This window comes from Paramormyrops kingsleyae, chromosome 6 (genome assembly GCF_048594095.1).
Source record: "Paramormyrops kingsleyae isolate MSU_618 chromosome 6, PKINGS_0.4, whole genome shotgun sequence".
Taxonomy (NCBI): Eukaryota; Metazoa; Chordata; class Actinopteri; order Osteoglossiformes; family Mormyridae; genus Paramormyrops; species Paramormyrops kingsleyae.
Genome location: NC_132802.1, coordinates 3,883,909 through 3,901,468, shown reverse-complemented (window position 1 = coordinate 3,901,468; position 17,560 = coordinate 3,883,909). Strand labels below are relative to the sequence as shown.

At 48.7% G+C, this 17,560-nt stretch overlaps 1 protein-coding gene across 16 annotated transcripts in view; it reads right to left on the bottom strand.

Moving 5' to 3' along the window:
* The window catches only part of camta1a (calmodulin binding transcription activator 1a), a 296,208-nt gene that overhangs the window by 164,991 nt on the left and 113,657 nt on the right, over nucleotides 1-17,560 (bottom strand). For all 16 annotated transcript variants that reach the window (XM_072713404.1, XM_072713390.1, XM_072713391.1 and 13 more), the window contains one exon: nucleotides 4,876-4,943. In XM_072713404.1, coding sequence (XP_072569505.1) covers nucleotides 4,876-4,943 — 68 coding nt within the window. The remainder of the gene's footprint in view (nucleotides 1-4,875; nucleotides 4,944-17,560) is intronic.

Here is a 17,560-nt window from a genome sequence, read left to right as displayed (position 1 = left end):
ACTTTCCTTACCCGTGAGCAAAGTACTTAACCTAATTTACCTTGGTAAAAAGTCAAGAACGGCAATTTGTTAGGTAGGGCATATGCTAAGTAATTAAACCCCGTTAAATGAATCAGTAATGAAACAAAGACCACACATCCCTGCCATCTTCAATCACAAGCAGGTACTGGTCCTAACAGCATTACCCAGCAGGCCGTCACGCCGTGGGAAGAGAGAGCGCCATCAACCAACGGGCTGTATGATGCAGACGATTCTCTTGGGCTGCGATGAACTGAGAGATTATTGTCATCCCACTTTCATTAAATGCTCTCAGACTTTACCTGCGGCTTTTGGGGGGGGGGGGGGGGGGCTTTGTTTTCTAAATTCACCTTTGGGCTATAATGAAGGGGGTGGAAACTCTCCCCGTCGCTTAGCGGATGAATACATTAGGTGTTCGCCACTCGCTTGGGCCGTTCCGGCCTCCCGACAGGCAGGGAAGACACTCTCCAGCGATGCACCACCAGGAGCAAAAGCACCCACTGGTTAATGACCAGTCAGCTGAACGGCTGCTGGAAATGGGCTAGAACTTTGTGGGGTAGAACAGGGAGGAAGAAAAATGCTAAATATATGAGAAAATGCCAGTAACGGACGGACAAATGCGTGCGTGTATATCTGTATGCATGACAGACTGTGAAAGGTGTGAATGATGAGCAGAAGCTTTCGTTAGTTTATGTTTCTTTGTTTGCCTTCACCTCATCACAAATTGCCTGGTGGCACTGGAGCCATTTCTCTATGGAACCGGGACCATCCCTGGATGCCGGAGAGTTCCTGCACGCCAGAATTAGCAGGGTGCCAGGAGGCCATTCCCAAGTGAGGCGGCAGTGCCCGGGAGAATGAGGAACTCCATGATTCCAGCGGGAAGGAAGACACAGGTCCAAACTGGCCAGCATTAGCATGCTATATATAAACACACACACACACCATCATTCACAAAGACAATAAAGTGTTCCTGAAATGAGGAGCAATCTAGACTGTCTAATATGATGAATTCACAGCAGCAGAACGGTCAGGGTAGTTCAACAAGCTTAATCTGCTCTCAGAACAGCAGAGAGGACAGATCTGGTTATTGGGAAGTGATTATTGTCAACTTTTATTACCATTACAAACTAAGGGACCTAGGTAGCTGTATGCCACAGACACACAGGTACAGGGTGCAAAATAGTATACCACTGATACCTGAGTACAGAGTACTAAACAGTAGGACACTAATACCTGAGTATAGGGTACTAAGCAGTATGACACTAATACCTGAGTACAGAGTATTAAACAGTATGACACTGATACCTGAGTATAGGGTACTAAACAGTATGCCACTAATACCTGTGTAAAGGGAGCTAAGCTGGGTACCACTGATACCTGAGTACACAGTACTAAACAGTATGTCACTAATACCTGGATATAGGGTATTAAACAGTAAATCATTGATAGCTTAGTATAGGGAGTTAAAGTGGACGCCAATAATACATGAGTAGAGGGTACTAAACGGTATGCACTAATACATCAGTAGAGGGTACTAAACGGTATGCCACTAATACATTAGTAGAGGGTACTAAACGGTATGCCACTAATACATGAGTAGAGGGTACTAAACGGTATGCCACTAATACATGAGTAGAGGGTACTAAACGGTATGCCACTAATACATGAGTAGAGGGTACTAAACGGTATGCACTAATACATGAGTAGAGGGTACTAAACGGTATGCCACTAATACCTGAGTAGAGGGTACTAAACGGTATGCACTAATACATTAGTAGAGGGAACTAAACGGTATGCACTAATACATGAGTAGAGGGTACTAAACGGTATGCACTAATACATGAGTAGAGGGTACTAAACGGTATGCACTAATACATGAGTAGAGGGTACTAAACGGTATGCACTAATACATGAGTAGAGGGTACTAAACGGTATGCCACTAATACATGAGTAGAGGGTACTAAACGGTATGCCACTAATACATCAGTAGAGGGTACTAAACGGTATGCCACTAATACCTGAGTAGAGGGTACTAAACGGTTTGCCACTAATACATGAGTAGAGGGTACTAAACGGTATGCCACTAATACATTAGTAGAGGGTACTAAACGGTATGCACTAATACATCAGTAGAGGGAACTAAACGGTATGCACTAATACATCAGTAGAGGGTACTAAACGGTATGCACTAATACATGAGTAGAGGGTACTAAACGGTATGCACTAATACATTAGTAGAGGGAACTAAACGGTATGCACTAATACATCAGTAGAGGGTACTAAACGGTATGCACTAATACATGAGTAGAGGGTAGTAAACGGTATGCACTAATACATGAGTAGAGGGTACTAAACGGTATGCACTAATACATGAGTAGAGGGTACTAAATGGTATGCCACTAATACCTGAGTAGAGGGTACTAAACGGTTTGCCACTAATACATGAGTAGAGGGTACTAAACGGTATGCCACTAATACATTAGTAGAGGGTACTAAACGGTATGCCACTAATACATGAGTAGAGGGTACTAAACGGTATGCACTAATACATGAGTAGAGGGTACTAAACGGTATGCACTAATACATGAGTAGAGGGTACTAAACGGTATGCCACTAATACATGAGTAGAGGGTACTAAACGGTATGCCACTAATACATGAGTAGAGGGTACTAAACGGTATGCCACTAATACATGATTAGAGGGTACTAAACGGTATGCCACTAATACATGAGTAGAGGGTACTAAACGGTATGCACTAATACATTAGTAGAGGGTACTAAACGGTATGCACTAATACATGAGTAGAGGGTACTAAACGGTATGCCACTAATACATGAGTAGAGGGTAGTAAACAGTATGCCACTAATACATGAGTAGAGGGTACTAAACGGTATGCACTAATACATGAGTAGAGGGTACTAAACGGTATGCACTAATACATGAGTAGAGGGTACTAAACGGTATGCACTAATACATGAGTAGAGGGTACTAAACGGTATGCCACTAATACATGAGTAGAGGGTACTAAACGGTATGCACTAATACATGAGTAGAGGGTACTAAACGGTATGCCACTAATACATGAGCAGAGGGTACTAAACAGTAAACCACTGATAGCTGAATATAGGAAACTAAAATGAATACCCACTGATACCGAGTACAGAGTATTAAACAGTATGCCACTTATACATCCTGAGTATAGGGTTCTAAACAGTAAACCACTGCTAACTGAATATAAGAACTAAACTGAATACCACTGATACACGAGTACAGGGATCTAAACAGTATGAAATTGATACCTGAGTATAGGGAACTAGAGTGGATAGGATGGATACCTGACTACAGGTGAGTAATCTGAATGCCACTGATACCCGAGTAGAGGGTACTAAACAGTTTAAACTGATATCTGAGAACAAAGAAGTTAACTGTATGTCACTGGTACCTGTAGCGAATTAGTGGTGTCACACTGATCTCCTAAGTGCCATCTTAACCTAAAACCAGCTTAAAACAGAGAGCATTCGTCCAGAGACATGCACAGCCTGTAATGTTACGTCACAGCCTGGAAGAGAGCGTGGGAATTTACTGGGGGGGGGGGGGGGGGTGTTACATTGCCCCCCCCCCCCCCCCCCAGCTCAGGCAGGACCTACACTTACTTTGACCTCCCATAGGAGGCCTGTGCTTGGCTTTTATAAGATGAAGGACGCCTTGTTGAATGAAACATCCAAGGAAAATCATACTTTGCAATTAGTTCAATTATATAAGTTGGCCCTGGGATCTGAGCCCTGGGCGGATGCCGGAGAGCTGCCAACCAGGGCAGGACGTGACGGTTTGGTGAGCACAACATCCTGCGTGGACCAGCGTTTCCATCTGTCCGACGGAAAGCCGCTTACGTCATTGGTCCTGGGCGGTACCAAGCACCCTTGTGTCCAATCAACTATCACTCCAGGGTCCCTGAGTCTGAGAGTGAGTGTAGGCACTGAGTATAAATCAGTGTGAGTGTGCTGTGTGCGTTTGCGTGTGTGTGTGTGAGTCTGAGTGCTGAATGGGAGTCTGTGTGCCAAATGTGAGTCTGAGCAATAAATATGATTGTGTGCAGAATGTCAGTCAGAGAGCTGAATCTGAGTCTGAGTGCTGAATGTTAGTCAGAGAGCTAAATGTGAATGTGAGTCAGAGAAATGAATGTGATTCAGAGAGTTGAATGATAGTCATAGTGCTGAATGTTAGTCAGAGAGCTGAGAGTCCAATGTGAGTCTAAGCACTGAATGTGAATCAGTGAGCATCTTTGCAATAAATATGAGTCAGTGCTAAATGTGAGTCAGAGAGCTGAAAATGAGTCAGAGAGCTGAATCTTAATCTGAACACTAAGCATGTGCACTGAGTAGTCATTAAATCAGGAAGGCCATAACACACCCCTGAACAGCTGAATCTGAATACAGCTGTTTACAGTGGAATCTACAGCACATCTCAGATAAGAACTGGTAACTCACGCACAAGGTCAGTGCTATTTGTACCAAATATGCCTTTTTTCATTCAACAAGCACCGTAAAGTCTTTTTCATACAACATAAACCCTTTGATTTATGCCATATAATAATCACTGATCTCGTCAAAGCCTGGCACCCATAATTCTGTTATAGCGACAGTAAACATGTAGTTACAGACAAGGAAGATCATGCATCAATATAATATTTACACCCAAGACTTAAATGTGAAGGTTACTTTGGTGCTTTTCCACATGTCAGAAGCAAAGACAATGCAGGACAGTAATAATAGCAAAATGAAAAATCAGGCCTGCCAGGGAGGGAGGGGTTGCACTGTTGTCTTTTTAAAATGGGTCTGACTTCTGACATCTCTCACCTTGTTTTAGGGGAAGTTGTTAACCACTCCTCATGCTTTTCGAATGTTATTAAGTAAGCTGCGATTTCCTGTAAGAGAAGAAATGAAGAGACATCACTTTAGAGAAGGCAAGTCGAACAGCACAAACACAAACCCTACAGTGGAAAATGTGAACCCTGCAAGGCTTTATAATGAAGAAACCAGTGCTAGATTCAAAATAGGGAGAACATTTTTTCACAAGATCTTTGTGCTTAGAAATGCCTCAGCAGTTATCAGAACACAGTGATGGACATAACATGGCTTCAACGCAGGGCGATTTGTTGAAATTTATGATTTGAAGGTAAATGGTGAGTTAACAACTCATTCAAAATGAATAAAAATCTGTCACACAGCATATACATTTATTTACCTTCAGATCCTTATGATTAAAAAAACATATTTGTGGATTTTTGGTGAAATAAAGGAATCCATGAAATGAATCATTCCACTCTCAAGGCAGGAGGCAGCATGCACACTGGGCCGGGGAAATGGAAAACCGGGAATCAAGATGGATTCCCAAGGACACAAGATCTTGCTGACACACGCAGATGCCACGCAGACAGCGCCCATTGACCTGAGCGATTCCCTGTCCATCGCTGGATACACAAGAACATGGTGCTGGCAAGAGGACTGGGGGGGCTCACCGTACCCCCCCCCCCCCCTTTAAACCACCACTTTTTCCATGTACTTATAATTAGTGAAATCCACGTCGATAAGAACACAGCTTACTAATATACAAACTGGGAGAAAACAATAAAACATGGAACTCATTTATTTCCCTTAAACTGTGCTGCTTGACATCTGAAGCAGATGCAATGAATATGTAAATATGCCAGAGGGAGGGGCCCTCTTTGCTGAAACCACACAGCCCTATAATATTATCCAGTGAGCCGATGACCTTGGTATGACCTTGAGGGCCACCAGGATGAGCAGCCTTTAGGCGACATGAAAGCCTTGTGTTTGTGCGTGTTTTGGGGGGGGGGGGTTCGCTCAGCCACTAGGGAAGCCCCGAGGCTCAGTGGTGCCAGCAGAGAGGAACATCCTGACCCCCCATGAGACAGAGAGATGGCACCGCGGGCACAGCTGGTGAATCACCAGACCCCGAGAACACGGCTGACGGGGGTGGGCACTGCACATCAATGGCATTCTCTGCCCCCCACTACTGCTGGCTGCGAAATGCCCCCTGGAGGCAGCACCACTGCACAGCTGGCTTTCAAAGTAACTGTGAGATAACAAATGGCTGACTGACTGGACACCATGGCGACCAGGGGCGGGTGTCACCGAGCAAACGGGCATCTGCGCAGCCGGCTCTGCCTTAGGCAGACGCATCGTATTAAAGGGCAGGAGCTGCCGGTTGCAGGGAGGACGTGGCTCCAAATGGGCATCTGCGCAGCCGGCTCTGCCTTAGGCAGACGCATCGTATTAAAGGGCAGGAGCTGCCGGTTGCAGGGAGGACGTGGCTCCAAACGGGCAACTGCGCAGCCGGCTCTGCCTTAGGCAGACGCATCGTATTAAAGGGCAGGATCTGCAGACAACACTGACGCTGTCTGAAGAGGGGTTTACCGGCCAGGCTTCTCCTTTGTTTTCCAGATGTGTAGGAGGAGAATATATTTATATTAGGATTTATGAAATACAGTTTCCGGTTCTGTATATTAATATATGAATATGTTCATCTCCATGTCAACATATCAAAAAAGATCCAGCTAAGCGATCTTGCGGGGTACCACCTCAGTAAACACCAGGAGCAAGATATGAGCGGAATAAATGAAGGCAAATCTGTTTTAACATTAAATACTCTCTAAATAAATATCCCTAGTTTTCAAAGCTAGATCCCAAGACACCAATTTCACTATGGAAACACTGCAACCATAATGAAAGGCAGTAATTTAGCCAAAATTTTGCACAAAGATCCGCAACTTAAAATGCAGGAAGGAAAACTCTTAAATAAACATCAGTCTTGAGGGCAATAATGACAGAGATTTGGGGGAGGGGGGATTAAACTAGGCAAACAAGACTACAAAACGATGTGGACTTATTCATAGTATATCGAAGTGAAACTTCTGTTCAAACAGGACTGAGTCAGCCTGCAGATCTCAGCGGTATGAGATGAAGCAGACCAGGGCTCAAACTCATAAAACAGGTGTAGAGATTGTGTCTCCTTCCTGTCCAAACAGCTGCTGAGATTCGTCCCAATCCCCCAATCAACCATAAGCACACAGCAACCTTACGGGCAAAAAAAAAAAATCAGGTGTAGAAAAACCAGAACTAACAGGGAAAAACTGACAAGCTGATAAGAGGCAGAAAGGCGTGGCTTGAAAATGGTCAAAACAAGCAGTCAAGCTGAACAGAATGACGGTCACGCCGCTGTCCTGTTCCATGGGTCAGCAGTTGCCTCTGAGAGCAGCCACATGACCTGTGGGCACGACGTTGCCATGGAGACGCGGACTCATGCGGTGGCAAAGGCCGTGAGCTTAGCTGCACACCTTTTCCCTCAATCTCCCGGCTCATAGGGGGGGTCCCTCATCTAATCTCCAACCAGCTCACAGCTGACCTGGTGAAATGACCCTGATGTCCAGGTGAATACAGCAAGCACTAATCCTCAGTGACTCGGGGGTGGGGGCAGGGGGTCAAGACGCCTAGACAGTTGTCTGAGGAACCACAGTAGTGTCTAGAATAAAGTTCTCATGGGCCATCCAGGTCTATTGTGGCTCTGTGTCCCTAACCTGTGACTGTGATTAAGTCAGGCAGAAGCAGGTCCAGAACCAAGGTGATTAGTTTGCTGCAAGACTGTTTTCCATCAGGATAATACATTCACTGCACTATCTGTACTTTTTAATTGAGTTTACATCAAGTTCTTGTACTGCCATGTCTTGCCTTTGTGTCTGTTTTGCATTTTTTGTTGTGCAGTATGTAGCACATTGTGTAGCCACTGTGCAAATGCAGTATGTAAAGAACAAAGTCTAGTCAATGTACAGCAAAGATCTCTCGAATCTTGAATCTACAGTAATATGGATCCTGCACTGAAGAGCCAGTCAAACAAAATGCAGGATCCCTTTGAAATTTTAAGGAACCAACAGCCTTTAAGTAACACTTAATCCAAAGAATGACTCTGGTTCTCTAGCAGACCTTCAGTGAGATATAGTACATCTCAAGTAGCTAAATCTGATTATCATAATACAGTGAAGCACGTTGTGTTAGAAGGTGGGTTGGGTATTTTTGAAGCAAGGTGGACCTGACAAGGAGGTGGGAGCCACTGCCACATGCCCGCTTTGGCACACAGCCCCCCTGCACGACTCCGCAATTCGGGCAACATTCGAGCCACCATGCACAACAGTGGGCTACCACTAACCTGGGAAAGAAATGTCATCCGGCATGTCCCAGCATGCCCCTCAACCTCTACCACATCCTCTGAACCACATCTAGTTTCTGTTTGACCCATGTTAATGATTTGGCAGCTGCGCTGCGACCCGTCGGCATCTTTGCGTCGCATTCCTGCCGCTGCAGAGCGTGTCCTTTACCGCCAAACAAGAAGCCCCAACTCTCGAGTCCGGCCAGTTCCCTGGTGTCCCATGACCTTTGTGTCCACGGTGGATGTCGCACTGTTCGGCTATCGAAAGCCGCAGGACCGACGGATACGAGTGATACCGACCAACCGGAATTTGCTCAAACGCTCATCCCGTGTACAGAAACGACTATTTGGATTAACATCCCGCTCTGCCCAGAGAAATCGCAGTGAAGAGAAGAAATGAAGATTGGCACTACCTATAACACTAACTCATCGTTATGATGGTGAAGGTCACCACAACAACGGATCTAAGCTGGGATGTGCCAGATACAGGTTCTTTATGTATAGACCGCGACCTCAGGGCCTCAACCTAAAATGCCACGGGAGTGCTGGTACTGCAAGAACAAAAGGGCGACCATGAAAAGCGCAGCAAAGAGCGAGGGTCTGCGCGTCGAAGGTGCATTTCACTGAAGCTCTGGCTACAGCACCTTTCCGAGACTCCACTTTAAGGTCTCGAAGTTTTTCACACTCAAATGAGTGTGACAGATTCACAGAGGGAAAAAGGGCGTTTGGAGGGGGGGGGGGGGGGGAGACAAAAAGATAAAATGGAGCCATTATTCACAATGTGCAGTTTTATGGGCAGCAGTTATATATTCGGGAACTTGTGTCTGCGCTCACCAAGCCACTCTGCAGCCACAGCAATGGACTCAGGTGACACTGGGATTGCAGGACCCCCCCCCCACAATGCGGTGACACCCTCCCCAGTGCTCACTGCACTGGCCAAAGCGTATGTCAGCTTTCCTGCCAGCCCTCATCAAGGAATCAATTAAACTTTAGAGAGCGGATAATAGTTTTGCTCCAAATGCGACGAATAAAACTGCAACCACTCTGCATTTGTGAGAAACGGACCTTTTATGTTTACAAAAGTACACCCTATCGTATAGTACCTTTTGTAACTAATTCTTATCTAAATGAGCACTTTGCTATCCAGGCTCGGACAGGAGACACAGCCCAATCTACAAAACCCTGAGAGGAGACGAGAGACATCTAAGAGCAAAGTCATCTACAAGGATTACTTCACCATTTACACATACTGAAAACCACGGACAGAAACTAGTTAGGGACTAGTTGACATCACCCATCTAGTTTCAAAGTAATTAGGGGGCTTGGAGTGCGCACACACACGCACACACACACACACCTTAATCCAAAGTGATGAGCGATTGGGAAAGCAGGGCCAGCCAGTCCCTGGAGCAATTAAGGTTAGGGGTCTTGCTCAAGGATCCAACCGTAAAATCACTGTATCGACCCCAGGATTTGAACTTGGGACCTTCTGATCACAGGTCTAGGATGCTAACTTACTGGGCCTCCATCGCCTGAACATATCCGAGGCAGTGCAGGGCACAAGACAGAGGAACACCCCGGATGGAATGCCAGTTCATTGCAGAGAACCAGTTTAGGTCAGAAAAAAAGAAAAGATTTCTTTGCACAAGGGTACTGAGAGTTTGGAACAAACCCCCTAGCAGGGCTGGGGAAGCACCGATCTTAGATCTAGCAGAGCAGTAAGGAATACCAATTTGCCATCTCTCACAGATTAAATATACAGGCGAGTGAGGAAGGAAGAGTCTTCCTTCTGTTCTTGCATGTTTTTAAAAAAAAAGCCCCCATACGCTTGGGCTATGGGAATGACTCAAGAACTCTTAGATCGATACGGAGCAAACATATCCGAACGCGAACACAAACGGGGCGGCTAGTGTTTGAGGCTTCTTCCTGAAGGATGGCGGGGCCTGCAGGCAGAGCTGGCTGTGACAGTGGGCCCCCTGCCCTCGGCTGAGCCTCCTCCACAGCCGCCCGTCAAATACACCTGGATGTGGAGGTGTGAACACAGGCCACGGCAGGAGGTGGGGGGCTCCGCCGGGGGACGCCTGAGTCATAGCACTGTCAGACGCGATGGAGAACGAGGGAGAGGGAGGAAGGGAGGGAGGGGAGGGAGCAAGGAAGGAGATACGACAGGTACAATGGCAGGAGATGAAAGAGAGGCTGTCAAAGACTGAGGGGGGGGGGATTAAACGGTACACGCAATCAGGTACAAAAAAGGGTGTGAAAAAATAGACACCTCCGAAAAGTGAGATTTACAATCTGTCTCCTTGACATTTGTTTTTTTTTTCCCCCACTGTCATTCCTGCCCTCGTTCTTGGAGCGATGGCGACCTGGGAATGTTAAACCCCCCAAACCGGGACATCTCATTCTGATGCTCTTTTGTGCGACTCCCATATTTATGCAACGTACTTTTTAGAAAATTGAAATGTTCGGGGCTGAAAGGTGAGAGCTAAGCGGTTTATTACATTACAGTGCATTTAAAATCGTAGCCATTTTTGAGTAAGGGGGGAGACGGCGTGGTGAGCCTGCGCACGGCTGGCGGGGAGCAGGCAGGAATCCAGCAGCCGGGAGGCACCCCAGGGGAGCGGGTAGGTCCGGGCCGACGCCACGCGGGATGGGAGACGCCGCGTCCGGCAGGTCAGGGCTGTCTGCAGCCGTGAAATCGCTCGGGTTTCAGGTAATATGCAGACATTAGGCGGCAGCCTGGACAACAGAGGATTCGCTGGTATAGACCGTGTCGAGTTACTCTCTGAATAAAGGCCAAGCTCACTGAAGCTCCTGAGTCTGACCATCAGATGCAGTATAAAATTAAAATGAAATTTTCCAGAATCCAAATACAGGAATTCTTCCATTTTTACATATCCCATTATGTTCTCCTTTAAACCCTCCCCGCCCCGCCCACACACACACACACACACACACACACAAACACACATTCCCACAGTGTCACCACAGCCTCCCAAAATAAGGGCTACAGGAAAATATAACTCTCAAAAAAAAAAAGCAAATATTTAAGAACACCCCCAAAAATAAAGCTTTAGGAATCTGACACTCGGTATAAATGGATCGGCTCAGATCAAGGTTACAGAGAAGCAGAAACATTTGCAGCTTTAGCTAATTAGCACACTCCTGGGAGAAAAACAAGGAGTATTCATCATACCTGCGTATCCCTCCCTCCAGCCGAAGCAGCCCTGCATTTCAGCGTGTTGTTACGCTAAGACAAATAATCCCTTTAAATGTTATTTACCATTGTCCCCGCGCTCTAAGAACAGTGTGCCGGCTCTCGGTGCGTCTCCCCTGCTCGGGAAATGGACCACAACCATCCATCCTTCTGAAGTATAAGCACAAGTATAAATAAGGCGCCGGATGGAACAGGGCTTAGCGGAGCTGTGTGTGCAGAGGCCTACCTGCTGGAACAGGCCTTCACTGCCAGGTTAGGAGAAACTCAGCGCGGGAGGGGGCGGAAATGCGACAACACCAGCCTCCTCGTGGCAGCTGTGTGCGACATCTGCCCGAGCTGGACAGCAACCCCACACGAGCCCCCAGGTGGGGTTAAAAAACACCATTATACTCGGCTCGGGGTTTCCTTAGGGCGCTGAGGAGGGGCCTGTCGATTCCAGACACCAACCCAGGCTCCTCATTGCCAAAAGCCCCCCCCACCAGACCCCCCCCAAATCCTAGAACTCTGGGCACCGAGCTGCCGACTTGACAGAAACCGTGCGGAGCTCTGCGCCCAGCGAGAGGCGCGCCCTAATCGCAGGCCCCCCGCGTCAGCAGGCTCACCCCACCGTATCTGCTGCTGCTGCCGCCGGGACGACGGGACACTTTCTGAATATTTACTGAAACAATTCTGGAGAAAAAAAAAAGCAAACGTTGTGCTCAAGGGCGCGCTGGCCGCCACTTCTGAGCCGAAGTCCAGGTCCTGGTCCACTTTACCACCTCGGATGTCATGCATTGTGCGATCAGATGCGGGGGGTATAGACATGGGCGGGGCCACTGGCCCCAGCTAAAACATGATTGCCTGCCAGAGTGCCCCCACCCCTGTCACTTACTGACTCAAAAACATATCATTGGCTGTGCAAGTTGGCCCCTTCAGAGGGAAATCAGAAAAGTACAGCTCCTCTTATGGGCACTGCCCTCGCTGAGAGTCAAATAAAGCTCAAAAGATGACTCATAAGCAGAGAAGCCCAGTGATCAGAGGGGGGACTCCCAAACTGAAGGCTCCCTGCCCCTATCTGTCACCCCGGTGCTCCCGATCCGGGCAGCCAAGATGAGCATGTAGCGTGAGAGCTGGCACTTAGTGAGATTGTTTTCGTGCTTGTCTGGGAGTCAGGGCAGCCATCTCTGATGGATACAAAACCGTTCATTGAGGGGAACGATCGTTAAGCCCTGAGAGCCGAGCGGCCAGCCACTGCCTGGACCCCGGACCTGCCGTCCATCCACGTGGGCGGGTGTGTGTGTGCGTGAGCCGGGGGGGGGGGGGGGGGGGGGGGCGCCTGTTTGCTCTCTCGCAGCTCCGAAGGCCCGGGGCTGATGTAAGGAGGCCTGTACCGTGATCCACGCTACGAAAAACAGCTTCATAACAGCATCCCCTGTAAATACTCAAGGGAAACTCCAGGGCTTCTGTGCTTTAAAATTGAGCCCAGGTTCTGTTAGCCAGTGATTGTGGTTAACTGGACACCATTATTTCCTCCATCCGACGTCTATGGAAATGCCATTTCACCACTTCCAGGTTTTGCGCGTGTGTACAATCACGCGGCAAAAAAATAAATGATAAGCTACTCTGACTTGAGGAGGCCAGAAACGGCTGATTAGCACCAGTGCATTAATAACGCCTCCAAATTTACATCCCAAGAAAAATAAACAGCACGGAACCAAGGAACCGTGAGTGGGAAGATGGATAATGAGGCGAAACTGGAGCGCCGTGCAGACGGAGTGCAGCGATGCCGCTCAAACTGGGCCGCCGTATTCCGGTGCCGGCCACCGGGAAGGAGAGCAGGATGGGATGTGGAATGGGATGCAGCAAGGTCAGTTTGAAAAGGCCTGGGACAGTCGAGCAGACACGCCTGTCGGAAGGCCAGCCATGATGAATACCTACTCTGCTCTCTCAGCTGAAATGGGATAGGCATGGGAATTGGGGCTGTGCAGAGACATTGGGCCTCATTTCCCACAATGCAGCAACTCGTCCAGGACGGTTCAGCTGGCACGGCTGAGGAGGGATGTCCCCGGTTATCGGTCACCGCAGTGTCCCAGAGTTACGGCCCGGCTTTCCCGATTCCATTAAAACTTTGTGGTCTGACACAGCGGCGTACCCAAATCCCCCATGCAGAGAAACAGGTGGGTAATTCCGAATCCCTGCAAATCCATAGCCGGCAGCCAGGTCCGTCCTCTCCCCTGACCCTCCATCTTGTGTCCACTCTCTCCATCCCACTCAGCACCACCAGGAGCGCCCTGCTGATGCCACTCATGGACGGCACCCTCCACGGCACGCGGGAGGCAAAAACAACACCTCTTCCCCGGTCTCAGCCGTATGACAACCTGTGGGCTTTTCCTTTATTGGGTTTACAAGCTGTTCTTCAAGCCACCGTCTGTTTACATCCAAGGAAAACAAATTATTCTGCCGATGCCACTTTCGGGAAGGACCACTCTAGGTGACGATAAATGTCTGATTCAACAAATCTCAATATGTATCATCAGATGGCGAAAACGGTTTAACTTTGTCTGCTTTGTCGTGCGGATGCTTTGAAGACTTGTGCGAATGTGGAATAATGTTCAGGAGGAACATATTTGTTCTTTTTATTAATCTCCGAAATGAATAACATAATAACATCATCCCCCATGTCCAATAAATTTAAAAAGAAAATTCTTGGGCATTTATCTTGCCTTCCAGGAGAAAACAAGGATACTATTGGGATTTTAGCAGGCAGTTACAGAGCCAATCACCCTTCAGAGACTGCAAATGAACTCAAGGCTCCCTGGCAACCGCAAGCCGTTGACTTCTCTTTTTTTGTAGATAGAGGACTGGGAATAAGGGGCGGAGGACTTCAAAAACTTTTAAGGGTTCTCCCCTGGAAAAACACACACTCATCATTTTGGCACAACTCTCCTTCGTGTGCTCATTGAGTGTTAAAATGTAACAGCCTCTGCTGGAAGGGAGCCCCCCTCCCCCATCAACAACCACAAACCGCCCAACATCATGGCAGGAGATTCGGAATAGCTTGCCAAGCTTTAATTAGATTGCCGAGTCCCCTGCCACGGGGAAAAAAGAAAAACGGAAACTGTTGCCTTGACCCAGAGGGGTGATGTCATCATTGTGGTGATGTCATGCAGACTCTGCCAGGCGAGCTGATCGATAGCAATAGAGACATGGAAAGGAAGGGAGTCATGTGACATGGGTCTACAAGAAGATACAAGAAGATGTAAGGTCATTAAGGCTACCTTGACTGCGATGGATTGTTCTTCCTGTTTTCTCAAACTGCAGAGAAACGCATGCATCAATCAGCACCACCAAGTGTGATCAATTTGTTATGATTAATATTCGGAGAGGAGGAGATGGATTTCGGAGAACGTGTCTGAGCTCAGTTCACTACCGCACTTACATCTATCACAGCTTGTCGGAATTGTCACGCTAAGCCAGTTTTATCAGCCATCATTTCAATCAGCGCGCACTTCATCATGGGAGAGGTCAAATGCAGAGCAGGGAACTGAGGCTTCATCTTTTGCCCCTGAGATCCTAGGTGGAAAACCCTGACAGCCTCAAAGACCGTGGATTCTGGGAAGTTGGACGTGTCACTGCCAACGCCATCATTGGAGGATCTGGCACAGGATTGGCAGACCATGGGAACATGCACCAAAGTTCATCAGCACCTCCGAATGTGACCCCAACCTTGTGATTACCCTTCCTGTCCCCCCATGTCACTCTCTGTGTTGGTCACCGTGGGGGCCTCGGTCACAATGGGGCTTGGCCACGCCTCCCTGGTAAGGACCCTGCTGTGATTGGCCCCTCCACGGGACCACCCAGCCTGCTTATTCCAGCCTTGAGAATCAATTAATGCTGGAATTATCCAGTGAATTCTGCTATTCAGAGGCCCAAACAGCCGAAGCACCCTTGCGTGAAACTAATTTCGGACTTTCAATCCGCGACGTGGCCGGGCCCCCACCTACTGGGCCCTCCGCGAGATTGTGCTTCTCTCCGACCGGTAGCTGGGGCCGACGGTCAGCCAACCATGGTGCCCCGTCACTGGTGAGTGTGCAAGTGTCACCCCCGCGAGTCACGCTTGGAAAAAGCAAATGAACGAGGGGAAAATAAACGAGAGCCCTCGATTAGAGACAATGGGGGGATCTTTTTTTTTTTTTATGGAGCGAATTAATTTTCTGCATCTCAGATCTGGGTGGTTGGAATCGATAGAGGAGGGGAATGATACGCCTATCTGCGCATGTGGAGCACGTCAGAATCCAAAACGTGCCAACAAGCCGGTGGGGATGCGAAGCTGTGTCCCGAGACAATTCAAATGTGAAATCCTGCCTGCGGCCCATACGAATGCAGGGCCCAGACACAGAGGCAGGGAGCACGACCAATGTGGGGAAAACATGCTTGAAAAACAGTGGGATGTCTTCTGGGAACAGCTAGAGTGTTAACAAATTGAAGACTAGCAATCCCTAAAGATGACAGTTCGGGACAGCCATCCCAGACGCACCTGTCAGAATTGACATGCCAAAGCTGATCTATAAAGTATCAAACAGAGCCTCCTGATTCCTGAAGTGAGCTCATCCCCCCCTGTAATTTCTCACCACCCTGGCCCCCCACCATGTCCCCCACGGAGCCCCTCCCCCTTCCCTCTCAGTGCTGACACCCCATTGAGTGATCGGCGTTGCGTATGCGCGTGCATGCGGTATCGCCCGTGGCATCAACCTGCTGCCCCTCCTGCTTTGTGCTCCTCGCTCACCCCCCCGTGCAGCCTGGGCCCTTTGTGTCGACATCACACTGAGACAGACATGTGGCTGTGAAGGTCACATTAAGACAGAGAGGGGAAAAAATATATATATAGAAAGAGAAACGTGTGGAAAATGCTTATGGACGGCCAGGCTGGTTTTATTTCTGCCGTTTTGTGCCCCCCACCTGCGCCGTGGACATGATCTTCTCCGTCTGAGTACCGCGGTTAAACTGCTGTCATATTACCCGCGCCTGACGGCTCGATCCGGGCTCCAGGGCAGCTCCTGCGCCATAAAAATCTACCATCACCCGCTTTCCAGCTCATCGTCCCCCACCCCCCCCCTCCAAAACGCCGCAGAATGGACCGCCTGCCGCGAGCAGGACCTGCTCTTCCAGCCAGCGCCGGATCAATCAGCCAGATGGGCCAGCCGTCGCCCCCTTTGTTGCACGGGGACCAGCTTCATTGAATCGTGGGCACGTTTGTTTATCGGTCCTCCCCCGCGCACTTAATTAAACGCGTGGAAGGCTATTAATTGCAACCTGGTTTGGCGTGTTCCCCTGCCACGGCCTGAATGGGCCTTTAGATGAGGCTGCCACTCAGAACAAAGGCACTGGATTCAGGTGTTAATACCAGCACGGTGTCAGCTTTAAACAAAGCTGTTGGCACAGCCCCCGCATGTCTGCGTCTATTGTTTTATGCCCTACCCCCCACCCCAGGCCCGAGGCATCTGTTTGAAAGGCAAGAACAGCTAGATCAAAGCATCCCGCTTAATGTGAGGTGTGACTTTGTGATAAGGGGCGGGGCTAACGACCTCAGAGGACGCCCTTCAAGTCAGATGACCTTGGGCGCAATGACCTGCCATGTGACTTTGTGATAAGGGGCGGGGCTAACGACCTCAGAGGACGCCCTTCAAGTCAGATGACCTTGGACACAATGACCTGCCATGTGACTTTGTGATAAGGGGCGGGGCTAACGACCTCAGAGGACGCCCTTCAAGTCAGATGACCTTGGGCGCAATGACCTGCCATGTGACTTTGTGATAAGGGGCGGGGCTAACGACCTCACAGGACGCCCTTCAAGTCAGATGACCTTGGGCGCAATGACCTGCCATGTGACTTTGTGATAAGGGGTGGGGCTAACGACCTCACAGGACGCCCTTCAAGTCAGATGACCTTGGACACAATGACCTGCCATGTGACTTTGCCTATGCGAGGAGGTCACATGGGCAGGGCGGTGCACTGGACAGTGAGATACGGGGACATTAGAAGGGAACAGGGGACTTCGTTCAGGTCCAAGAGCCACTATGGGGCAAATAGGATGAGGAGTGAGACAGCAGAAAGACAAAAGA